Here is a 26,786-nt window from a genome sequence, read left to right on the forward strand (position 1 = left end):
CTAGTTAAATAAAAGTGGCACCTGTTGCTACCTAATGGCCCCAAACAATGAAACTAATTTCTGCCCCACACGTTCTTGCTGCTGCAGCTACACTCTTGAGTTTGCATCATGTGCATCCTGATCTGTTGCATGTTTACTCAGAAGTAAGTGCCACTGACCAAGCCTACGTTGAGAAGAGTGCCAAAATGCATTCTTCCTCGCATATTCTTGACATGCAGCAATCTGGAAGATTGCCTTCCTCTAGATGAATCGAAGCAAGCCAAATGGAGGTGGATAAAAAGAACTAATTAAAGAATTGTGAGCAAGGGATCACTCTTTCTTAAAATTTAATGGGGAAGAAATGAAATATGCAGAGGCCCTATTCCCTCCCAATGAGGAATGCAGCTGAACATGATGAATATTTCATGATTACTTCATGTCAAATGTGCAAAGACAGGAATTGAGCCCAGCATCTTCTTCAATCCACTTTGCTAAAGGGTTCAGAAAAGTGAAGCGGAAACAGAAAACTGCTGCATGGTGTGTTAAGACCAATTCTACTACAAGGGAGAGAGAGAGAGAGAGAGAGAGAGAGAGAGAGAGAGAGAGAGAAGACACTACTGCCACTAGCAGAGTAATCAGTTGATCAGTGTTTCATGATGTACGTGTCCTGACAGTGGCATGGAGAATCCAGTGGGCTTGGTTGTAGGTAGGATACAGTTCAATGCACATTTATGGAAAGTAACAAAGCAAGCCTAACAGGGACATATGCAGCTTGGCCAGGGTGGAAGCCAGGAGGGGGCATAGTTGGGTATGTTGTTTCCACAATTGCCCCTGCTCTTTCAGGACCCCACAATGATTATGGCCAACAGCAATAATAGTGTGTGCTCTACCATGCTTCCTATGGGTCCAGTGTAGGCTTCTGCAGCAGCAAAGCCCCCTCCCCACAAAGTCCAGTGCACACTGGGTTAAGGATCTGCTTATCTTATTGAATTCAGTGAGACTTAACTTCTGGGTAAAATAAGGTTGGGTAGCTAGCTTGGGACAAGAGCCTTGAAAGATACCATTATACTGTGCTGTAGTGTTTAGAGTGTTGGACTCTAGGACCAAGGAGATCTAGGTTCAAATTCCTAGTCATCCATCAGGCCTTGAAGGTTGGCCCACCAAACTGTTTTAGGCAAATGACACGCAGCTTTCCTGACCTGATATCACATATTAAATCAGGCACATGAAAGTTCAAGCCACTGCTCAAATTTTCAAGCCAAAGCTAAAAGGAAGAACCAGTGCTTCCTGTTGTTGCATTGTTGTGTTGGTCTTTTTGAATATGGTACCTTTTTCTGTGGGCTTGCACAGCTTAAAGTAATGGAGGGATAAAAATAGAATGAATAAATCATGCTCAGCATGGATTCATTGAGTTGGTTTGCACAGAATACTAAACCATGGTTTTAATGGTAACCATAGCTAAAGCTGAGGCATCAGTCACTTAAATATTGTTTATTACATCATAGAGCAATTAAAAGCACCAATGATGACAGCTGAGCCTTGGGAGGGTTTGAAAAAAAATTTCACCACCCTTTAGTCACAGTTCTGTAGCTTTTGGGTAGTGGTGGCTCAGTAGGAAATGTATACTTTTTATGCCTTCTATAATTTCCTTTTTAAAGAGGTGGTTACATGTAACGCTAAACTATGATTAACATTAATGAAGGTTTATGAACCAACTACAAACATTGTTTAATGGGCAACCTTTAAACATAGTTAATAAACAATAGTTACTCTGCTGGGCTGGATTTACACAGAGCACTAAGCCATGGCTTAATAAACCATAGATTAATGGACCATGGTTTACATCACTATGTGCAAACCATTGTGTGACCTTGGGTGTGTCATAATCTCTCAGGTTCAGCTTTCAATGTAAAAACTGATGAGTAAAATAAATACTGTCATTTAACTCATGAAAAGGGCACCAAAGATTTTTCTTCTTGTGGTTGATGTGTCTATTGTTACTGTCAAGTGAGCAAACACTCATTCTGGATTAATCATGCCTCTCCTCTCCTGTGAAGCTTAATCAGCATCCTGCCCTTTGTTTACCAAAACAAATCATCCTGCATTCTGTAAATTATGATGGACACGCAAAGGAAAAGCTTCACTGTTTCTGTGATTCCAGGGTGTGAGTGTGAGGAAAAATCGTTTATTGAAGAATTAATGAGGAAGAGCAGGGAAGTCCAAAAATAGACTGACCAGAAAGAGCTCCTTGCCAAAGCCAGTAAACAGTATTCTCCTATGCTAAGAAGACAAGAGAATTTTCAAATCAAGTCTCCCATTATGGAATGGCTCTCCAGATAAATATTACATCCCATTATTTTAGTCCTTAGAACTATTTTGCCTTCCGCTTGCTATTTCCTAAGTGCTGCTTACTGATTTTATGCTGTTGGGTGGTTTCATGCTGCTTTTTATTAACTTTGAGCTGGCAGTGCTTTTCTGCATGGATTGTTCTTAGTCCTGTACTTGCATTTTATTGATTTTCAATTGTGAACCGTCCAGAGCACACAGCCGATTTTGTGGTGCAGAAATGCCTAAATAAAACAAAATAAAGGTTGTTTATGAATACATGGAAGAATAGGAACAGACCAGTCATGAATTCAGTTCAGAGGGAGGATCAGGTAAGGGAAGTGGATTAAGATTGCTGGGCTTCAATTGTCAAACTGGGAGATGCTCGTTCAAACGATCTGTTGTCAGCCATCAGGTCAATAGGCCTAGCCTCCTTCTTGAAAGAGGTGCTGTGCAGTGCTATTTACATCTAGGAGGCGGCTCATAGAAGGCTTGTTCGATAATATCAACCACCTTTTGTCATCTAGCTCAACACATAGCTGTCAACCGTCCCTTATTTGGCGGGAAAGTCCCTTATCCGAGCGCCGTGTCCCGCTGCTGTCCCATATTGATGATGTCCCTTAAATTTCCCGGGTTTCAAAGGAAGCAGCTCCTCTCCCTCCCTCCCTGCTGGCCAGGGAGGAGGGAGGCTCCAACTGTGTTGCTTGGCTGCGTTGCTCACCCAATAAGGAGTCTAAGAACGACTGGGGGGTGGAGCTTGGGTGCCTTGTGCCAATCAAATCAGCCGCGTTGCCTGGGGACTCGCCTTTGCTCAGTGCTTCCCAGCGGAGAGGTGACTGTGGTTTTCCTTGCTGTATCCCCTTTACTGGGTTGCTGCGCTGTGTGAACCACTGCTTGACACTTTGTTTGGCTGCTGACTGGGCTTCCTGCCTTTGGCTCGGAGGGGCTCAGAAGTTGAACATACCTGTGCTCTGAAAATCCCTTAATTTCGAGGCTGCTGGTCCCTTATTTTCAAATCTGTAAGTTGACAGCTATGGCTCAGCATTGTCTACACTAGTGATGGGTAACCAGTTACACCCCCCTGACTCATTTCAAGTGGCCCAGCAGATGCTGTGGCCCCACTCTTGATCTCTGGACCACACTGAGCAAGAGGGAGAAAGAAGTAAAAGAGTTACAAGCTTGCCGGCTCTGCCCTCTTTGGGTTTTGGTTGCACCTACCATTAGCTGGGACGCGGGTGGCGCTGTGGGTAAAACCTCAGCGCCTAGGACTTGCCGATCGTCAGGTCGGCGGTTTGAATCCCCGCGGCGGGGTGCACTCCCGTTGCTCGGTCCCAGCGCCTGCCAACCTAGCAGTTCGAAAGCACCCCTGGGTGCAAGTAGATAAATAGGGACCGCTTACTAGCGGGAAGGTAAACGGCGTTTCCGTGTGCTGCGCTGGCTCGCCAGATGCAGCTTGTCATGCTGGCCACGTGACCTGGAAGTGTCTTTGGACAGCGCTGGCCCCCGGCCTCTTAAGCGAGATGGGCGCGCAACCCCAGAGTCGGACACGACTGGCCCGTACGGGCAGGGGTACCTTTAACTTTACCTTACCATTAGCTGCAAGCCTCCCTGCCCTATAGACTTGTCCTGTGGGTAAATGGGTGCGGAAAGATCTTCACTATGACTGGCAGACGCTCTCCATGGCTTCAGAAAGAAGTCTTTCCCAACCCTACCGGGAAATATCAGGATTTGAACCTGGGGCCTTTGGCATGTAAAGTAGGTGCTCTATCTCTGAGCTACAGCCTTCCCTCTCAATACAAGTAGCAGCTTCAGATGAGTAAGTTTTGTTGAGACCATGACGGGGAGGGAGAGTTAAGGTCCCTTTCCCTTTCTCAGGCCATGATCCTGATCAGAGGTCCTCTTGGCAGCTCCCCCCACCCACCCAGTGCAACAACTCATTTACTGTAACATGGAATGTGACTGTAAGTGTAAAATACTTAGTACTGTACACCCTAAAGCAGTTGCTTTCACTTGTTTACCTATTTCTAAAGCATCAGCAAAATAACATAGATTTACCTTACTACAGGAAATGAGCAATGGGATGGGAATGTTGCAAGGCAACAGATGCCAAAAAATGTGAACTGAGGATATAGTTCACTTCTGTAAACATTGCTGCTGTTAAACTCTTAACTGGTTGCTTTCAAGCACCAGAGAGATGCCAAAATGCCCTGTTAATGATTATTAACTTCTTGATTGTCATGAATGTACTTAAGCAGACTGCCACATGATACGATCAAGCTGAAACAGGAGGCTTACTGAAGATAAGGTGTGAGAGTTTCACATACAAAGGGTATTTGACACCCATGATTTAATAGGTATCCATTTATGCTTGTTTAACCCTTTTCTGTGCTCAGTGACTGGCATAATGCACCACTTCCATCCACCATGAGGACTACACATTCTACTCTGAACACACACAACAGGAACCTTTTTCAGTGTACATCCCCCTCCATGGCCTACTGTCCCCCCTTTTCACATGGAGCTAAGGTCTTTGCATGGGACATTTCTGCCATGGATGGCTGTAAATGTTAAGTTTATATGTGTTGAAAACTCTTATTGCAGAATTATTAAGGAACGCCAATATTATTCATTATTTAACCCAGCCTTCATCAAAGGAGCTCAGGATGGCATACATGGTTCTCCCCTTTTTACCCTCACAACAACCTGGTAATCCAGGAGTGTCCCATACAGGGCAACATGAAAAGGTACTGAATTGAAAAAGAAGCAGATTTTTTTATTCACAGGAAGAATTGGGAGCAGATTGTGTGCTCTTGATTCTTCATTACAGCTGTTGCTTGAAGTTTCCCACAGCTAGGGACATAAATGACATCAGGCACAGGAAAAGGTTGCTGTGGCCTAACTCTGTTGCTCTGTTGTAATGTAAGGTAGGTTGGGATACAATCCACCCTGTAAATTTTCTGGTTGTGTGGGGATCTGAATTCAAGTCTCCCCAGTCTAAGTCCATAGCAGTGACTCTGAAGCTTCAAATGATCAGAGTAGGATATGCTGTTTGCAACTAATGAATTGTGCAATCCTCTCCTGTATCTCTAACCTGTGCATGTTTTCATAGATGCCAGTCCTAGAGTTCAATGGGATTTAATCCCAAGTAAGTATACATAGGATTTCAGCCTTCAGTGATATCTGGATGTTAACCACTGTTAATGCACAACATACTGGCTGTGTTTGAAGCAATAAATCTGTTTATTCTTTTGATGCATGAGCATCAAATAATCCTTGTAAGCATTTCTTCTGCCTAGTATTATCACTTTAAAAAACAACAACAACAACAACAACAACAACAACAACAGTGCCTTTGATAACAGCTTGATGTACATAAATTGAGCAGCAGATAAAGTAATGTTAGGCTATTGTCAACAGGAGGGGAACTGGGAGGGGGGTGGAAGTGGCACTCCTACTGCCTTTCTGAAATCACCAACTCTCCTCCTTTCTTCTACAAAGCATTTGGGGACTCATCAAAGTTTAACTAGACTGGTGCCATATGGTACGTGTTAAGGACCTTGTTGCATACTCCCTATTCCTGACCCACATTTAGTGAATGCCCACTCCTTAGTCTTTGTCCTGTCCCTTTATCAACTCTATTTTTGTGTGCACTGCACCAGCCACACCACCTAACAGAAAACAAACAATATATTTTTATTAATTGGCACAATAATGTTATCTTTCTGCAGGGCTGGTTAGTAGCAATAGTAAATTATCAAAAAAGCATTTATTTGTGTTTAGCTTTCCATTACACACACAATCTTTTTATTAATGAACATAAATTTTCTTCTCTGCAGCAGTTTGCAGCTCACAATTATTACAGTAGCATAAGTCAAATCATATTTATGATTTGGGATACACTTTACATAGTTCATTGCTTTCTTCCGGCAGGGATGCTTCCTGTGCCATCACTTAAGTTTATCTCCATGTCAAGAAAAGCTTCACCAGCTAAATTTCTGCATGCCATGCTGCTATTGAAAGCACAGGACAAGGGCCAAGTCACACTATGTATTAGCCTCCGTTATGGTGGCTGTGAGCCCTAGATTAGCAGATCTTAGCACATGTAATTTTAAAAAACAGTAATAACAATTATTACAAAACAGCAATAACAACCAGGAAAGCAACATAATGCCTCAGGACCAGGGGACAGTAGAGTCATTTGTAAAGGAGTGTTAGACCTGTCAAGAAGAAATGGAGTAACAAAATTAAAAATAAGAGTGTGGCAACAGTTTTAACTGATCACTCCCTTGCATGTTTGTGATTCAAATACTGATGATGCAAGCTTTGCAGTCTCTTCAGAGGTTGCAGCCTAGGTTGCCAGAAGAAAAGAGAGATTGTGAAGCAAGATTGGTGTGTGTCCTGCAGAGAACTGTAGACTGAGTGGTTCTGAACTAAGAATAATCTACAGCAGAGGTGGAGCAGCTGCAATGATGATGTTGGAAGCTAACTCTAATCAGTTCCAGGCCACATGGCCAATGGTCCAGCAGCATCTGCAAGACGCGGGCTCCCTGCCCCTGATCTGCAGTATTCTATGGAGCTGTGATAACATAAAAAGGAACAACCCTTTTTAACTTAAGGGATGTTATATAATAGCAAGATGAGCCACGTTCCTGCAAGGTTTAGTTGCAGTGATCGCTCTTGCATAGTCAGTGCTATCCCAAATAAGCCAGCAGGATTGATATAAATAACAGTAATACCCTTAGGGCTTATCTGCACTTTCCAGGCATGGTCCTTGCTTTAAAGCTCCATCTCTGAGCATCTTTATTTTCCCTTTTCTTTTTTGCTTTGGACCTTTCCCCGTGAAAACCCACTATTTGGCACTCAATCGGCGCAAACAACAATCCACAGAAAACCCGCATCTGTGTTTGCGCCAATTGACCGCTAAACAGCGGGTTTTAGTGGGGCAAAAAGCAACAAAAAACAAACACCACAACCACCTAACCACACACTTGGGACACTGAGTTTTATGGCTCAGACCCGTGCCTGGAAAGAGCAGGGCAAATAAGTTTGGATAAGCCCTTAGTTATTTCAGTCAGTGCCGCGAGAGCCTAACCCGGTGGCGCCAGACTGCTCGAGGACACAAAACAGGTACAGCGAATTATGCGCTGTTAATTGTTACCAATGCAACCAATGTGCAAGTTTTCCGCGTCGCACAGAATTCCTCACCAGGCTATGCCCACGGACAAGTCGCATGTAGGCATTCCAGCCCGTATTAACGCCCTATACTGTATATCTAGGAGCAACTTCACGTCTCTGAGCACTAGAAAGCGGGAGAAGCCCTGCTGCATCCCAGAAGCTGCAGCGTGGACCCCTTAAGCTGAGCGCGAGTTGACTGGCAGGTTCGCGCACGCGCGGTTTCCGTTTTCCCTGCCCCTCCCGCCCTCTCCCTCTTTCTCTGTACCCGGCGCCCCTTTCTCTTTCGCTTTCAGTGACGCCCCGCCTTTCGGCCCCTCCGTCGAATGCGCCCGAGGGTCGCGCTTTCCTCCGTCTCGTTGGTCGCCTGAGCCTTCGCGGACGCCGTTGTCAGCTGACCTGACTAGGAACGGCTGCAGGCACGGAACTCGGAATACAGGCTTTTTGGGTGGCTGGGCGCCGCCATGGCTCCGGACCCCTGGTAAATGTGTGTGTGTGTGAGGGGGGGGGCAGACCTCTTGGTTGAAGCCGTGGAGCGTTTCCCTTCGGGGCTGCTGCCTTTGACCCAAGGGGTGGAGTTGGGGGGGGGCTTCACTCTGGGCCTGATATCGGCCAGAGAAGGGCAGGCGCGTCCTGCCCCTTCCACTTAATGCTAACCGGGCGTGGGCAGCCTGAAGGCATAGTGCTGCTTACCGCCTCTCACTTTCCGCCTTGTTAAGGCAGGGATGGGGAGAGTTTTGACCCTCCAGGTGCTTGTGGTAGCATCTCCGTCCCCGCCCCCCGCACATAGTTCCTGTCACCTCAGCCAGCATGGCCAATGGTTAGGGACAGTGGGAGTGGCAACCCAGAAACGCAGCACCCCCGTTCCCCCTGCAATATAGTATGAGGTTTGGTTTCTCCTCCTCCGTCCTCACCATTCTTCCTTTCAATCTCCTTCCTCTGGAATCAGTTGTGGGGCTAGTGCTGTAGAGATGGGAGAATTTTCACAGGTGCAGCTTCTTCCGCCTTGGTGCTGTAGCAATAGAAGACCAAAAAGCCAGCACCTAGCGTGGATACAAAGGAAGGCTTGTACTTTGATAGTAGCATAGCAGAGAGAATTTTCACATGTGTAGCTTTTCCTTGTTTTATTATTATTTATGATTTTCAGTTTTATACATTTCAGTAATTTTACAATCATTTCAATGTTTCAAAAACTCAACTTCCTTCCACATTAACTTAATTTACTCATTTATTCATCTACTTTAAATATATACTCATAAAACTGCAGGTTATTACAATAATCCTGTCAAAGTTCTTATATGTTTACAGTTTATATGTAAATATTCAATAAACCATTTCCATTCTTTTATAAAAAATTTGTTATCTTGATTTCATAGTTTTCCAGTAAATTTCACCATTTAGTCATATTCCATAAGTTTTTGTATCCATTTTTCTTTTGCTGGGACGACTTCTTTCCATTTCCCCCCAGCTTTTCCTTGTTTGATTCCTCCTTTGATATTGCAAGTGCTTAGGTGTAATATAGTTGTACTACTTTGCAACAGAGGGAGACAAGTTTCTCCTCCGTTAAGCACTCACACTTTGTAGTAGACTCAATCTGTTTTGGGGGCGGGGATTCCCTAACCTGTTTGCCTATTATGAGATATTTAGATAGACTGAATTAAAAAGCTAAATAAATTATATGTTCCTTGTGCTGGATAAAACACTTCTGGTTAAGACTTTTGCATTGTGCTTGGGATACAAGGCAATGCTCCCCAAGTTTGACAAGGGATTGGAATTCTAGTCAAGATAGCTTGCTTTACTTGAACAGGGATTATTTCCAGGGCAATAACAATAGCAATAAATACCTCAAGTGATATGCTTTATTTTTTCTTTAGGTTGACTGACTGTATGTTTGCTTCAACCACATATAATTACTGTGAGAGGGGGAAGTTGACCACAGTGTTTGCATGTGAATTCAGTGTAGCACTAAGGAGATTGCTCAGTCATCACAAGCCTCTCCGCTTGTCTAATGGAACAATCTTCTTCCCTAGTACATTGTGCACAGTGTTCAAAACTCCCATTGTTCTAGGTGCAGTACTGTGCCTAAGATTTCAGATTAAAGTGAAAGGAAAGGAGGAGCTTTTTCTGCCTCCCCACTTCCAGCTACTCTCTGAAGACTGGAGAAGAGACCCTCTTAAGAATATTAGGGGGTGGGTAAGGGAAGGACTAGACCATGTGAAAAATGAACATAATATTTTAGCTGCAGTTCATTCATTTTCAGCTTTGTTTGTATTCTTATAAAAAAGTGTGCCTAGACATTACATCGTTTTGCCCATAATCTAGGTTTAAGGTGCCATTTAGCTCCTAGCTTTCATATCTCTTTCAAACACTGATTGTACATTGTTCCAGGGATTCTCTTGACCCATGAGCAGATTTGAGAGGTGGGGCCTTGTTGCCCCCTAGGCTCATTTGGAGGAAGGGTGGAATAGAAATAAAATAGCTTACCTTGGTGCTGTTTATGAATTGTGACCGTGTGCTAAAAATCCTCAGTGGTGTTTTAGCATCCTGTGTCTTGTTACTTGCTAAAACTTGGTGGCAATTAATATATTGGCTTCTCTATAGGATGTTTGTTGGGTTAGCTTCTTTAGCTATGCTCTAAATTTGGAGGAATTATTTTATGTATAAGCTGTCCATATTTGTTTTATTTCTTGTTTCCATCTATAGACTGCTTTACTACCTAAAATACCTGAAAGCAGTCTACATACACAGTATGTTCCACAAACCACATCCAATGATTTGCACCACAAAATACATTTAAAAATCCATAAGCATAATATAAGATCAGAGCGAACTACTAGGCAGTATAATATAAAATTTCAAACAGCACAGCATATGTGCAATCATTCATTCAATCTCACTCACCATCAATTTCACACAACCACTACAACCATTTGCTACACCAAACATTACCTCTATCAATTACTCATACTTTCAACCCACACACAAAAGGTCATTGCCAAGCATACACAATAAGATTACACTTCTAATACATGAAGCAGTATTGGACTTGTGTCCCACTCTCACTGAACGATCTAATACTTATCTCCCGCCTCTCCCTGGAGTGATCCCAGGCTCTCATCCTGGAGGGTATAGAACTATTTCTGTCCATGCACTGCCAGTTATGGAATCATAACATGCATGGTACTGCATAACCTCAAAACCTGATACAGAAACAATCAACTTGACTTGAAATAGGCATCTTTACGGGTCGAGGGGCAGTGGTGAAAGATTGAATATTTTGATGAACAATAAAGGCAGGAATGTATGTATATTAGTTAAAATATATTAACTTGTTTTAGGTTGTCGATGTATGAATCCACTTGCCATACTGCCCAAGAGGTTGCTGAAAAAATTCAAGAACGCAATCGATGTCAGAGGAATGGTGAAAGTACAACTAAGGTACTGCATAATTCATGGACCACCTTCCAGCTTTGCTTTACCTTCTCTTACATCTTTTAAGATCAGCAGCCAGTGTCCTCTTGACTGAGCAAGCTGTGTGCACCTGAAATCTATTGAAAGGTAATCTTGGTAGCTGCCTTATAACACTGGAGCTTCTATCCTTAAAAGACTCATCAGATTCTTTGAGGCTGAGTGCTCTAACAGACCAAGCTTGTAGAGATTAGTAACTAGCTATTTTATTCTGTCCCCACTCCTCTGCATTGGCCTGGATTTGTAAATTATAGTTACCTATTTTAAGTCCTAGTGACAGTGAGATAAAAATTGGAATAAATATTTTTGAAACAATAATATTTTGTTTGGTTTTGTAAGGGTAGAATACAGACTATGATATCAGTTGGAAAGAGGGTGCTCTTGATGTAAGATAACCACCTCTGACTCAGAACATGGACATGGCACTTTGAAACTGTATTGTTGTCAGGTAAAATGAGTGAGCTGGACATTTGCTGCAGTTCTTTTACCTCTTAGTCAAGTCATTGCTTTCAGTTGTCCCCTGAGAGAAGGCAATAGCACCAGAACAAACCCAGTGTTGGGACAAAGCAGAGGTTCTCATTTCCATAGTATTGTTAATCCTGAAATAGGGAAGCTAAGCCCTAGCTGTCAGGTAAAGGCCCAGCTCAGGTCAGAAAATATACAATAAGCTGGACTGAAATGACTTGCTTCGTGTAAAATTGAAAATTCCTTTACACTTTCAGATGATAGGAGAATCCAGAAGGTATGATGAGCCCTAATAATTTAGGGCTACTTCACATGCAGCATTTGTTTCACAAAGCTGTGTTCACTTAGTAGATACCTGAAGTATGAAAGAAAGATGCACATCTTGAAATGTGTGTCTGTGACTAGAGCAGTGACCAAGTGCAGATGTGTCAGGGCCACCTATTGTTCCTTTGCGCTCTCCCTGTACTGTAGGAACAGTGGTTCATGTTACAAAATACACTGCTCAGTAGACGAATGGTTCCCTGAAGAAAACTTTCCATGTTTGTACGTGAGTAGAATTGGAGGCACTTGCTCAGTGAGCAGGTAGGAAGCCAGCATTTGAGTCCAGTGTAAACAGGCTTCCAACAATTGCAATATTTATTGCCATAACAACTGATGTTATGGGCTGATGTTGAAAAACATTAAGCAGCTCAGTCATGTTGTCTGTGGCCAGGGAATGTTTTAATGAAGAAAAATGTTCTTTTCCCATGTTTGCCAAGTAGGGGAAATGTCATCAGTGTCTTGTTTTTCTGGCATTTTGCCACTTTCATGCGCTTAGACGTTTTTTTTTTAAATGTAGTGAGAAAATCAAGCATTTCTATTGTCATTCCGAATGAGAGACAAAAGAAAACTTAATCTTATTCCTAGTCCTTCCCCTCCTCATCTCTTTGCTTTGTTGGTAGTTAACGCTTAGTGTGAAAGATTGGAAACATTCCTCAGTAAAATGTATACATTTTTTTAAAAAATGTGGAAAGCAAATGTAAGTCCACACTGGATGCAAATCTCTCAAGAATGTTTCCCTTATGAATTACAGTAACATAAGAGCACAGTTGGGTGGTTGCACAAGTCCTATAGTTAAAACTGGTCTTGTTTTGCAGAAATGAGCTAGTGGATTGTGACTTCAAACTGAAAATTGTTTGTTTTCTTAACCTCTTCCAACCACTTTGCCCTGATGTAGCAAGTCTGTATTCCTAAGAAGTTAAGATTTATTTGGAAGTACTGTAAATCCCATTTTAAAAAATCAGTGGGTATTACGTCCAAGTAAACATACTTAGTGTAGGGGCATTAGTGAAATTTGCCATCCACCCCTTTTTTGCTTTTAAATCAAATGTGTACATGAGAGAGGGCTAATGTTTCCATTGTTGTGCTACAATATAGTGGATGGTCGTGGGAGCTGCTAGTTCTCAAGGAATTGTCACCTGGGAAAGGTCCTGTATTGCTTCATTACCTTGGATTAAAGTGACATGAAATTCTGGGGAGTTCCTGGACTTTAACAGGGTTAGCTGTCAGCTTATGTCACCTTAGCAATACTTGCTGCTCTTTGACTTTCAGTAGATTGCCTCAAAAGTGCGCTTGAGATTCTGACCAGAATGAAGTCCTTGATGAATGCTTAGCACCACATTCCCCACAAATTACCAGTTCCCTGTGGATGGATGTAGTGTAGCCCTCTTCTGGTCATTCTCTGTTCCCAAGATGGCTGGCATTCTTTGCCAGGCTGTGCAGGGTCTACTGCGGCTCCTTGGCACTATAGTATTGTTACAAGGACTGACTGTTGCTCTTTGATTAAAATGGATAGGGTTTCTTGCTGGATCCTAAGGTTGGGGGAATGATCTAACTTGAGTGCTCTTTTCCAAACCTGTTGTGTATAGCTGGCTTCCTTTTTCATGAATGTCTTGCTTTTTGAAAGCTGTAGAAGGCATTGGCTCACAAAAGCAGTAGTTTAACTGGAAATCAGTGGGCCAAAAACAACTCAGATACATGAGTAAGTTTGTAAGTGCACCTTCTGGTTAACTGTCTGGAGTTCTAATAGGATTTTAAAAAAAACTATCCTACATAGGTAACTCTTCTCTACTTTGATGCAGTAATAATGAGCTATACTCTGTTTTTATTTGCTTATTTCTATGTGTTTCTGGATGGTCTCACCTGCTAATTCATTGCAGCACTGATGAGCTGATCTCACTTATTTCCCTTTTGCTCTTGTCTCCTTTCAGCTCAATGTTTCCATCAGGTCACTGTTGCAAAACCTCAAAGAAAAGACTGAGCGTCTGAAGGACCTCTTGCTTCACTCTGTATCAACACGTCAGATGTATCCATGTAAACAGCTGTATACCAGGAAGGCCAGTGAGACAAGAGTGGGTCAGCATTCTGTTTTGGAAAAGGAACGAGACCATTAAATTATATATGTGTGTTTAGAAAATCCCCAACAACTTGGGAAAAACCCAGATACAAAAGAAATGTTTGCAGTCTTCATTTTATTTCCAGGGTTTGTTCTGTATGTGCAAGCACTTCTTCAGGACACTCCTAACTACCGTATTTTTCGCCCCATAGGACGCACCGGCCCATAAGACGCACCTAGTTTTTTGGGGGGGAAATAAAGGGGGGGGGAATTATTTTTCCCCCAGGTGCGGGGCTGGGGCGGGGGAAACCCGAGCTTCCCCTGACCCCAGCCCCCAGAACAGGCAGCTCTCCGCAAGCTGTGGGAGCCCAGCGCCGGGCTCCCACGGCTTGTGGAGAGCTGCGCAAAGCCTGGAGAGCGAGAGGGGTCGGTGTGCACCGACCCCTCTCGCTCTCCAGGCTTCAGCGAAAGCCTGCATTCGCCCCATAGGACGCACACACATTTCCCCTTCATTTTTGAAGGGGAAAAAGTGCGTCCTATAGGGCAAAAAATACGGTAAATGGGCTGCAGCAAATGTTGTGTCAGATCCAACTGGGGCCCACTTTACACACACAACTGAATGGGCTGTGTAAAGCTGTGCCCATGTGGTTGTATTACAAGTCGATGCCCACTTAGGTAGTTGCATGTGTGAGTCTGAATTCTGCTATAAGTAGTTGCACAGTTATGACTTTTGCCACCTTGCTGTTTGTTTTTAAAACGTTCCATGTGTCTTATAGACTTATAAAATGAGGTAAATGTTGTAAAGTACTTTTTACACATGGAAAAGTGTTATAAAAATGATAGTAGTCTGTCCTCAGTTCTCTGGCTAGGACAAGATAACCTCATATCCTTATTTAGTCATAATAGAACTTAGATATTTTTTAACTCTGGCCTCTCCGGTATAGATCTAGTATGGTTTTTCCTGTACTGATAGGTACGCATGTGGTTCTTCCTGATTGGATAAAGAAGTCATAACTTACTTGATTTGTGATTTAATACCAAAAGTATGAGGTCTAGATGTTCAGTCATTTGTTTCTGGCAATCAACCTTAACCCAGTTCCTGCAGAACACAACTCGAAGGGGACAGGCGGCAGAACTTAGTGGATGACCTCCTCACGCGACATCGTCATCTTCAGGCATCTTTCAAAAATGAGGGGACGGAACCGGATGTGATAAGGTACAGTTCTGCCACTTCTAAATGAGAAATGCATGAGAGTAGCTCTGTCTTGAGCTATGAAGCACCAGTGTACCTGTACCCCAGGAATCATCCTGATGACTGGTCATATTGGCTGGGGCCTGTTGGGAGTCCAACAACATCTGGAGGGCCACAGGTTCCCTGCCTCTGCTGTACCTTATTTTCACACAGACCCCTCCTGTTTTGTGTGTGATCAGTTATGCTCCCCTTCAGGATATTGTTTTTCATGTATTCTCTGAGTACCTTGACCAGGTACCCAGACTTGATGGAGCATCTGCACTCAGAATCAAATAAAAAAATTGGAGTTGAAGGTTGCATCAAAGCCAGTCATGCTAAAAGGCTGAGTGTCTTAAGTGGTTCAGAGCCAAGGTCAAGCCAAAGCAGACTTTAACAGAGATGGGCTCAGAAGCCATGCAAGACAAAACATCACATCACAATGGCCACAGAAAGCAAGCGTGTATTGGAATTTAAGAGTCATACGGTGTCAGGGATGGATGAGGGAGATAGATGAGAAATAACAAGATAGTTGCACATAGTTTGTCTAGGCAGGGTGGTTTTGCGTTCTTAGGGCACAGGCCAGGAAAACTGGCCAATCAAAAGAAAGGCAGTTACATGGTCCAGAGCTACAGGGGGATTTATGGAGTGGAATTTCCCAGCAGTGCATACCTTGTCCTTGCAGTGTTGTTCTGGACTGTCTGAGTAAGGGAACTGTAGAGATCTATGCCTTAAGAAAACCAGTCACACTAGAAATTTGGAAGGAGTAGGGTGGTGGTACAAAGTATTGGTCTTGCAAATTGGTTCAAGATGTACTTTTTACATTACATTGATGCATCTTTTAGTAATATTTAATGATTATATGCTAACGTTAATGATGATATTCTGATTAATTTCCCGCTTGTCCTAAGCTAAAGGAAAAAAGAAGCAACATAAATTTTCAAAACGATTCTAGCTGCTGGTTGGATTTTGATGATCTATCCCATTCTCTTTTTACCTCTTCTACACAGAAGCTTGAAATAGTTAAAGCATATATGTATCACCCAATACATTTCAGGGGGAGAAAATGTGTTTTGGATTGCCTGTGTTGTTGAAAGAGGAAACTCTGGAAGAATGTCTAATCGATTAATTGTTTTTCTGGCCTTGTAATCCCTTGGCAAGCAGTGCAAATCCTTCCAGCTCTCCTGTGTGCTGGATTTTGTATTTAGCTAGTTTAACTCAGCATGAGAAATCAGTCGGGCAGTGCTTTCCATGTTGATGGATTATCTGAGTTGAGTCGTCGTTTATTTCATGCTCCAGCGACAGCATAAAGTGAGCCTATGCAACATTGTCTTGGGAATTTCAGTACTACTGAATTGCCACCAGGAGGAGCATGCAACTGTTGCTTCCTCTGTCCCTGAACCCACAAATACAAATTGCACCGTAAACAGGATTCCTCTTACATTTCAAGTTTTTTATAATTTCCTTTCCTATCCTCACCTTTCTGAAACAAAAATAAATGAAATATTGGGGACGTTAGTGTGCCAAAAAAGGTGGATGGCGGTTAGAAACTGCTAGTGCTAGAATTATTGTTGGCTATGGAAATTTCTGTGGATTTCTCTTGGCCAGCCAAGAATCTCCAAAGCTGTAACTCTTAGCTTTGCATGTGTATTTTAAAAGAAAAGATATTCCAACTTGTACCTGATAGTTAGATCTTTCCAATCTGGCTGTAGTTGCTGTTGAGCTATGGCTCCTCCCTTAGGGGTCTATAATTATTGCTATTTTTTCCCTTTAAAAAGGCCAGCCATTCTATATTACAAGCCAAATTCTATTTCATCATTCCCATGCATATTTCTATTTTCATATTTTCTTTTCAGAATTTAGAAGTTGTGTGATGTGGGTGTGGTTGGATATAGTGGGGTCATGACAGTTTGGTCTGACTGTGAGTAGGCATTTTGTTTCTCTCTTCCTGTTCCTATATGCAGGCATCACTTTTCTTTTATCTGATCCATCCTTAAAGTACACCCCACGTTTTCAGGAGCCTTTTTCGCACTTCTCCCTCCACCCCCACCCCCGTCCTATACCGTAGTCATCCCCTTCATTAACCTTCTTGCATCAGTGATCACATGTCTTATTGTCCTCATGGTGTGCAATTGTGAAAGCATTCTCAAAATTAATCTCCGTTTACGTTTGGTCACCATTCAGTGAGTTTACATCCTTTGAAATCTGCTTTAATGCGAGTGCTCTTGGTGTGGTACAGTGGCCTTAGTACTTCTAATTCTTATTTTAAGTGACAACCTGGGCCACGATACAGATCAAGGCATTGCTTTATGAGGCACCCAAGTAGCTTACCTTCCGGTATTGTCAGACTTAATTAGGACACAGCTCTCAGTATCCGAAAGGGTTGTGCTATTTGCATAGCTGCTTCAATGCAGTTATTTCTCCTGACCCAAACCATTTTATTAAATTGCCTTTAAATTAACTATGCAATATCCAAATGTGAAGGAGACTTGTGTATCTTATATATAGAATGTCAATTGCATGAACCATCCTAGAGATGTCATTATGGGTAAAGCTGAGGTCCAGATATTAAACTTAATATTTTCCTTGCATCCAAGGAGACCGTGATCCCTTTGCTGGACTCCTAATCAGAGACTCTATTAAATGGATGAAGTTGTAATGAAATGGAGATTGATATCCTGTAGCAGAGTAGAAGGCAAAAAGAGCAAACCCACCCACTTCCTGCAAAACTAATAATGCAGCTTTTGCTAATGCCGAGAGTGAACCTGTATGGCAGGGCATTTATAATGCAGTTTGAGAAAAGTCCCCATCTCTAGCTTTCAGTAGCTGCAGTTGTGGGAGGTGTCAGTGGAAGTATGGAGAGTGTATTGCTACCCTGGTAAAAGGAAATAAAATGAAGAGGGTGATGAAATGATGCATGTCACCTGTAGGAAGCTAGCATCTTCCTAATCTGAAAACCCTAACTAATGCTAGCCGCAGTCGTTATTAAAACCATCTGCATGGGAGCTTCCTTCTTCTTACACAGCTAGCATAGAACTGTAGAAGTCTCTTCCACCCTTGGACCCTTGCCAGACCCCAAGCTGAGCTTCTTTCAGCAGTGCTGAAAAGGCTTCCTTGTAGCTGGCATTTTTCTGGCTACAGGTAGAGCGCTTAATATTTGTATCATGTCTCTTGAGTTACCTATTGTGTGTGTGCTTGTACATATACTAAAGAGATGTAAGCAATTAATGGTTCTCAACAATCTGATTGCTAAGGACACAGATCTAGATTCAAAATTATCTTGACATGCTGGAGCATGACCAAAACTGACAAGAGAGATACATGTAAAGTCCTGCGTTTGGGTTTAAAAATACATGTAAAAATCAAATACACTAGTTACAGGATGGGAGAGATTTGGCTTGACAGCAAGACATGTGGAAAGGTTCTGAGTGTCTCTGTGTGCATTGTAAGCTGAGAGAGCCAACAGGGCAATGCAGCCACTAAAGAGGCAAATGCAGTTATGAGTTACGCTAATCAAGAAAAGTAATAGTGCCACTCTGTCCTGTGCTGGTCAGGCCACATCTGGAGTACCACGTCCAGTTCTGGGTGCCACATTTAAAAAAGGAATTAGCATGTCCAGAGGAGGGTGACTCTGATAGTGATGGGTCTGGAAACGTCCTGTGAGGAACATTTGAATAATCAGGCTACGTTTAGCCCGGAGAATAAAAGGGGAAGGCATGGTTGCAGTCTTCAAATAACTGAAGGGCTCTCTTGTAGAAGATGGAGCAGACTTGTTCTCTTTTGCTCCAGAGGGCAGGACTAGAAGCAGTGGGTGGAAATAGCAGGGAAACAGATTTTGGCTGTTAGAAATAGCTTCATAACAGTACATGTTGCTCAACAGTGGAACAGACGGTCTCAGGAGGAGGAGGGCTGTCTTTTGCTGCTGATATTTAAGCCGAAGCTGGGTAGCCCTCTGTTAGGGATGCTGCAGTTACATCCTGCATGGCAGATCCTGCATTGAGCCCAAGGGTTGGACTACATGGCCTCCAGCATCCCTTCCAGTTCTATATCCTCCTAATGCCACCTGTTGCACCAATACAGCAAATAAAATGAAAGCAGCACCCAGTACTGGGGGAAGAATGGGGAAATTCACTATATTGCCATGCAGACTGTTCCAAGGGCCTCGTATCCAATGTTTTTCGGAAACCCCAAATCACATTTTACAGCAATTTATGAATCCAGATTGAAGTACTCAAAACACTTCAAATATTATTACTGTACTGCCATATTCACAAGGGGAAATGTGATTAATCACATAGACCAATGTCACATGACCTGGGTTTTTGTTTTAAAATCACTCACGTTGATTGTTCTAAGGCTTGAAAGCCTTCATGTGTGGCCGTGGTCTAGGGAAAGGTCTGTTTGACTAATTTGTGTTTCTTGGGAAATTTTGTAAGAATTAACCAGTGAAACAATGCAGTTGGGAAGATAAGCTGCTGTTTGTTAAGTAGAGGCACAACCCTTGATTATAACCCAACCAGCTTCCTTTATATTTGGGCACATTGCTAAGCCTTTTAATTAGTTAAATCTGCTCCTATAATCAAAAGCTATCTGCACACTCCACTGTGCTGTGACAATTTCAAAGATTTAAGTGATTAACTTGGCAAAAGCAGTGGGTGGCTAATTGGATAAACTTTAATCTTCACACTGCCAAAATGAAACAGAGGAAGATCAGAAGAAAGAGGAAGTTGGGCTGCCCTGGGTGGGAAGAGAGCTACCAAACATGTCAGAAAGATTATTTTTAAAATGCTAGCAGGTCACTTGCCGCAACCAAAACTAGAAACCATGGTTGGGGGTAAAACTTGTGCCACTACACGACACCCCCCCCCTCTCATTGACATTTTCAAATGGCAAAAGGTTTTTCTCATTTGAGCTAGTGGAGCCACAGCTGTGAATTTTGGAGCAGAGGATTTGGCTAGACCATCTTCTCTTGGGAAGACTCTGATGAGAGCTACACCTTTTTATTTTGACAATGTTTAATGGGGACTTGGGCCCCTTACAGGAGTAAAAATGTCCCCTATGGGAGTTGGCTTTTTAAAAAACACAAATGTCCCCATTATACTGTATTACACAATATTCTTGTTGAAGCCAATGGGGGTTGTTTTGCTAAATATAAATATATTTTTCCTGCATGTCACATGGCTGCCTTGTTTGCTTATTATTACTGTGAGCTCCTGAGGCACACAGTAATAATATGGCTGGTGAAGACCAGGGGAGTGCTTTGGCAGTCATTTTGTCAGTGCAATCTCTTCAGCTTGCCAGCTAGAACGACCCCCCTCTCCTCCCTCTGGGTGCTGTTCTGGAGTTACTCCCAAACCCCCCCAGAGGCATTTTTTCTTGTGGGTGTGTGTCCTCTGAGGAATGCTCTGTTGCGCTAGCTGGAGCCCTTCAACTGTCTTCTAGTGAAACTAGAATAATAGAATCACAGAGTTGGAAGGGACCGCAAGAGTCATCTAGTCCAACCCCCTGCAGTGCAATTGAATCCTGCCCTACTTCTTCTTTAGTAGTTTTAATTCAACTACAAGTGAAGATGGTTTTAATTAAAGACAAAACAAGCAGGTAAATGACCTTTAGGCTCCTTCTGTCCTAGTGAGTGCGGCTGACATTTGTAACAGGTGACAAATTGAACGGCCAACTTAACCAGAGTGGATTTAATACAGCTGCTTCCTGGGTTGTTTATTAGCTAGGGATCAATGCCTTTGGTCCCCCAAATTTCATTTTATTTGGATTTGTAAACGAAGAACTGTTCTCTTTGCTAAAAAAAAAAAAGACCAAGAAGATGCTGTGGCATCTTAAGGCCTTGCCAATTCGTAGTAGCAGGGCCTGTCCACTTCTTCATATACCATCAGATTTGATCAGTGTAAAAAAATACAGGTATCTGCTAGCTAATTGATGTGTCTGGTGGATACCGAACAGGTGAGACGGCAGTTGACTATAGAACATGGAAAAACTGCCTTATACTAGGGTAAATCATATGTTCATCTAGCTCAGCAACCCCTGCCGTAGACAAATACTTGTTTTTATTTGGCCCGAGAGCCACATTGTGGTAGACCACCCCACTGAGGGCCACATGCTGGGGTGGATGTGGCCAACACACACTTGCATGCACAGCCAGCAGAGGAGCAGAGGTCCCTCCGCACTGCAGCTCTGGTCTAAGAAGAGAGGTTCCTCTCCTCTTCCTTGGATGGGGAGGAAAGCCCTTCAAACATTGAATGCCTCTTACTACCTTTGGAAAAGTGCTGCTTCTCCCTCTGGTGTGGCACCATTGTTAGAAGGCCTTAGAAAAGCACAGCAAACAGTTTTGGAAGCATTCGGTTTTGGAAAAGAGCTGTGGGCTACTAAAAATAGCTTCACAGACTGGGCCGAGCCACAGGTTTGCCACTTCAGTAGACCTTGGAGGGCCAATGTTGATATCAGTCTCTCCCAGCCCTATTAGGAGGTGCTGGGGACTGAGTCTGGTGTTTTTTCCATGCAAAGCAAATGTGCCAGTGACCCATCAGTCCTTCCGTAAACTCTAAGCACTAACATGTAATTCATTTGGTAGACAGGTTTGGTGGACAGGGCACTCTTTCTAGGTAAAGTGATCCCCCCCTTTTTTAGCATGGCATATGCTTATAGTCAGTGGTTAAATGTATCTAAGGCATGGAGAACCTATTGCTCACCCAACTCTCATCATCCTTGACCATTGGCCATGCTGCCTGGAGTTGATGGGACTCCAACAGCACCTGGAGAATCACAAATACCCCAGTCTTGATGTATCTGAAGGGCTTGTGCAACTTGCGTTTTTAGCCAGCAGGTGTCTCTCTTATACTGAAAATCCACACATTTTCTGTAAGCTGCAGAAATGAATTTGGTAGAGATCCTGGTTTTCATCCATTACACCTCATTCCTCTTCTGTTGCATAGATGCACTTCAACAAAATATAAGGGCCTGTCTCTGTCTTTCATTTATATTAATATTGCTGTGCTGCATAAAATCCTACCTCCAGGTTAAGTGCATGCCTGTGCACTATTCTGCATGCAAGTCCCTCTGAATTCAGCAGGAGTTCTCCCAAGTAAGTGGGGAGTGGGGAACCCCTGGTCTGCTGGCCAGATACCACTGCAACCACCCTGCAATATATTTTAAACGGCTTCAGTCCAGTATTCCCGAAGGAGCCGTTTAAAATATATTGCAAGAAGAAGAGTGGGGGTATGTTTCACAATATACACATGTTGTGCTCTTTGCAAATATGCAAAAAAAGTCATTCATACATTTTGTATGTGTGCAATTTTGGAGATGCAGTTGCACTTTTTTATATTGAGGCTTCAGACAACTATGGCAGGCTTGCTGGTCCCCCCCCTCCTTTGAATAAATTATTTTAAAATGTTGAAGCTTGCATTTTTAAAATATATATATATTTTCAGGTCTAGCCTAATGGCTGGAGGGGTCAGACAAGGTGTCGTAAACCCATGGCTTGTGGAGGAGCCGGAGGAAACAAGAGGGCTTGGCTTTCATGAAATCCAGCAGCAGCAACAGAGAATTATAGAAGGTAAGTCATCCTTCTTGGTTTTTAAAGCCTTAATCCTATCCTAGAGCCTCATGGTTGATAGCCACTGGTGTTGATTGCATCCTTTTACTCCAGTGACCTAGGTCAGAAAATCTTCCACCTTCACCTTCTTTTGTATAGGATGGAGGTATTCATTTCTGATGTCCAGCTTGTTTTGTCCCTGACCATCCAAAACATTCGAGCACTTTGTTAAATGTTTGTTTTGAATCCAGGGGGCATTTCTCTGCTTAAGTTCACACACTCGTCATTTGAGAAACAATTCTGTGGGTAACTAGGAGCTGGCTTGTCAAACCGGAATTCCTTAAGATGCCTCAGATAATTAGGCACCAAGCCTTAAGTGCCAGCGGAGTTTCACTTCCTGAATTTTCTAGGCTCCTTGGAAGATATCAGTCTTCTGCATCCCTTGGTTGCTGGTGGAAGGTCTTGGACGTACTTCACACTAATCAGGCTAACGTATGTCAGCGTGTAGATAGGGAAACCTCATTCTTATCCAGGCTTGTTTGTGAGGGATGAAAATCCTTACTGGCCCACTTTATCTTTCTTAGCCTGAAACAACCAGAGTCTGGCACCTTGATCTGGGCTGCCTCATCATTATGAGCTTAGAACTGGCTGGTGTGGCTTGTGTCCCACCAAGAAAATGTGGCTTACTTGGGGCTCGGTAAGCCTTTGCTGTAGGTGTTGAACCTTAAAACAGAGTTGTCAAGCAACTGGCAGGCAGCAGCATAAGCCCAGCAGGCTGTATTGGCATAGTGAGCCACAGGTTGTGCAGATCTAACCTGGTCTCTTGTTTAAGGAGATCAAGTCCTTCCCCGTGCCCAGGCTTCCATCTCCATATAGCCTAGGGATGGGGTACTTCTGACCCACGGACCCAATTAGGTCCTCTGGGCTTCCCTGTTTGGCCCTCAAGGCCATTTTGGCCAAGAGCCATCTGCCTTCCCTACACCCAGGTGTGGGGCAGGTAAAATCCTGGCTCAGCCAAAAGTGGGTCTGTTGGCACTGCCAATCAGCTTTTTGGCAGTGCCTACAAAGGGCTTGGAAGATAGTGCTTTGAAAGGGGCTTCTGAAGACTGATTGTCTTCAGGGGCCTGTTTCAAATTGCTGCACGAAGACCCCTGATAGCAAAAAAGGCCACCTGGTGTCATTGCCAGCCAGACCCAGTACCCCACGCAGAATATAGCCCTTTCCTGCTCCTCTCGTTGTCATCATTTCTGTCTCCTAGGCTCTATGCTTTTTCCTTGAACAGTGATTTTATGTGAAGTAGTTGTGAGGCCTCTTTTGCTGATTAGGTTCTACGTCCTTCTCCCTCACGGTAGCAGGAGTATTTTTGGCCATGGAAGCGCTCTCCCATGCACCAGCAGTCATACCGGTGTGGTGCTTGGCTATGCCATCTGTATGGGAAACAGTGCCTTGATGCCAGTAAGCCAGCTTTTCCACAACAACTTTCTGCTCCTGTAGTGCTTGTCTTAAAACCTCGTGGACACTTTGGGGGCATTTCAAAGCAATTGTATATGCTGTCAAGTAGGGAGTTAAAAAAAAAAAAAAAAACGGCTTCTGCAGAAAGATCTATTGAGCCATCAGTTAGCCATTAATCTTTTGCCCTCTTTGCTTAAACAGCCATTGGCACACAACTCTCCCGCTCCGGCACCTGTAAAAGAACCCCCTCCCCCTTTGCAAAACGCTACCCACAGTAGTTGATTGTGCTGTCTTTGGAGGACCTCCCCAAAAGCAACTCTCCAAGAGGGCTCCAGTACAAAAGAGAGCTGTGTACGACTGGAGTGTAATTCAGTGCCATTGGGACCAAGGGTGTGGTAATGCCATGTGCTCTGGATTACAATAGGGGGCATTTTGTAAGACTAGAGGGAGACTTCTATTGCGGCTGTGCTGGCTGCAGCTCCCCTTGCCAAGAGTTGGATTATCTCCCCCCATAAACGCCACATTTACACGCAGCTTGAGAAACCCTTTGGATTCCTTGGTGCTTGCATCACCTATTTGTTTCTCAGTCATGTTAAACCTTCCCTGGAAAATCAAAAAGGCTTAATCAGGAAACTATACGAGTGTGCCAAAATAATAAAAAAAAGACATCCAGTGCTCTTACGATGGAGGAGCAGCTGCAAATCCAGTTTCTGAAGGGTTTGGGACTCTTGGCTAAACTTTCTTTTCTAAGACACTACTCAGCACTGTCACTTTTACCCTAGTTTCTTAAGATCTGTCTGTTTTGGAATTCATTGTCATGCCATTGGTGAGGTCTTTGGGTCATTAAGTTTTTAACACTTCAGTTGCAGACTTTTCATAATATTGCTCAGCTGTCGTGGGTCATAAATCTGGGGTTTAGCATCAGAACGCTGGAATTTAATTTGATTCATTTTTTCTTTTTGTTTTTTGTTTCTCCCCTGCGCAGAGCAAGATGCTGGTCTTGATGCTCTCTCTTCTGTCTTAGCCCGTCAAAAACAGATGGGGCAGGAAATTGGGAATGAGTTAGAGGAACAGAACGGTAAGGACCGTCCTGCTTTCAGAGTTTGATGGGTTCAAGAGAGCACACAGTCATTATTTTCGGTGTTGTACCTTCTCATAGTTCTGTTCTACTGAAAACCTTCGACGCATCGTCTTTGCTGCATCATTATTAACCACTCCCAATGATAGTTCCCCCTCCTCCCCGAACAGTAATAGAAGAGCCACAATAAATCATCTCCATTTCTAAGTGTGATGGTATAAAAGTGAATTGACAACAGAGTTTGCTTCCCTCTCCTAGCATTGGGTTCAGGCAGAGCAATGGGAAAGGGGGAGTGCTGCATTTTTAGGTCATCAAAGTACAGATTTTAGAGAAGTTTTAAAAAGTGAAGAATTGTTTCAAAACTGTTACTCAATCTGCCCATGTCCACCTGGATCATTATGTCATGTATGGTGTGGTATGGCCTAGATGCCACTGTGTCATAAAATATTTACTGTGCCTCCCCTTCTCTCCCATCAGTTGCAAAATTAACCAGAGTACATTGGTGTGGATGCCCCTTGGACATAGAATTGGGCCTCAGGGTACTTTTATTTTGGTCCCTGTGCCTTCGTTGGGGGTTTGCCTTTTAGATCTAGAAAATGAGCTGTAAAAGGAGGACAGATAATTTACAGCAGTGTCCCAGGAACAGTAGTCCCTTTGCTCAAGAGGCTACAGTTTCTGTTTGTAGGTAGGTGTAAGGGAGGGCCTTTCAAACTGTGTGTCGGGATACATTAGTGTGTTGGCTGCAGTGTGTAGGTGTGTCGCACGAACACTCCTCATGTTCTCCCAGGGCTGGAAAGGGCTTAGTTTAACCTCCGATTTGCTAGTAAAACTGAATTATTGTGTTGTGAAATGATGCAAAACTGAATTACTGTGCCGCGAAATGGTGCATGTCTAAAAAGTGTGTCACCAACATGTAGCTCTGGTGCAGGGTGTTTGTGTGTCAACTCAAGGGAGCCTTCCATGAGAGGAGAGAGAGACCTAAGCAAGTTAGGTACGGTTAGCTGTTTGATTATTCCTGTCTGAGCCAGTAGGTGGCAGCACAGGACAGAAAAATGCCTAGTGCATGATTGGTTCTTGACCTTGAGGAGCGCATGATTGGTAGTTTTTCGTTTTTTCCTGGAGCTGTGCAATTCACCTTTTCCAGTTTAGCATTATTTTTACCTATAGTTTGCCCTTTGGTCTGGGAGTATGCTTACATATTCTTTTTTAGTTTAAATGATCACATCTAGGGCTGACGATTAGAGCAGCCTTGCCATTATAAGCCCTGAAAAGTTGCTAGTCTGACTTTAAAAAAAAAAACACGAAAGAAAAGTAGCCTCTTAGCTGCCATGGCCTCAGCCTCGAGCTCAGAGTTGGGAGGGTGAACTGGTTGAGTCTACGGCTTTTGCACCACCCACGGGCTGAAAAAATGAACAATACTGAACTTGAGGCTAGCAGTCAGAAATGTGTGGACCCTGAGCCAGGACCTTCCCAGGCACCTCCCCCCCCCCCAGCGTGATTTGCCAGAGAAGTCTAAGTCCTCCTGTTTCACATAGTCCAGGAGGCAGGTCTGGCAGGAGACCACAGAAAGGAGCGCAAGCACTCTCCTTCAGGACAGGGTGTTGGCATTTTAAAAGTTTTGGCCTCTTTCACCTTAGCGCTGCTTTCTTTGCATGGATCACAACATTTGCAGGCTAGGTATTCTTATGATTATAAAGTC

The 26,786-nt window shown here is 43.4% G+C and overlaps 1 protein-coding gene across 1 annotated transcript in view; it reads left to right on the plus strand.

The window, feature by feature from the left end:
- The first annotated feature begins 7,791 nt into the window (after positions 1–7,791).
- The window catches only part of STX8 (syntaxin 8), a 78,006-nt gene continuing 59,011 nt past the window's right edge, over positions 7,792–26,786 (plus strand). Inside the window, exons 1-6 of the mRNA XM_080994061.1 lie at positions 7,792–7,957; positions 10,815–10,914; positions 13,659–13,753; positions 14,889–14,999; positions 22,454–22,578; positions 24,995–25,087. Of these exons, the coding sequence (XP_080850187.1) occupies positions 7,941–7,957; positions 10,815–10,914; positions 13,659–13,753; positions 14,889–14,999; positions 22,454–22,578; positions 24,995–25,087 (541 nt within the window). The 5' untranslated portion in view covers positions 7,792–7,940. The remainder of the gene's footprint in view (positions 7,958–10,814; positions 10,915–13,658; positions 13,754–14,888; positions 15,000–22,453; positions 22,579–24,994; positions 25,088–26,786) is intronic.

The sequence above is a fragment of the Podarcis pityusensis genome (assembly GCF_964106645.2).
Source record: "Podarcis pityusensis genome assembly, chromosome: 2".
Classification (NCBI taxonomy): Eukaryota; Metazoa; Chordata; class Lepidosauria; order Squamata; family Lacertidae; genus Podarcis; species Podarcis pityusensis.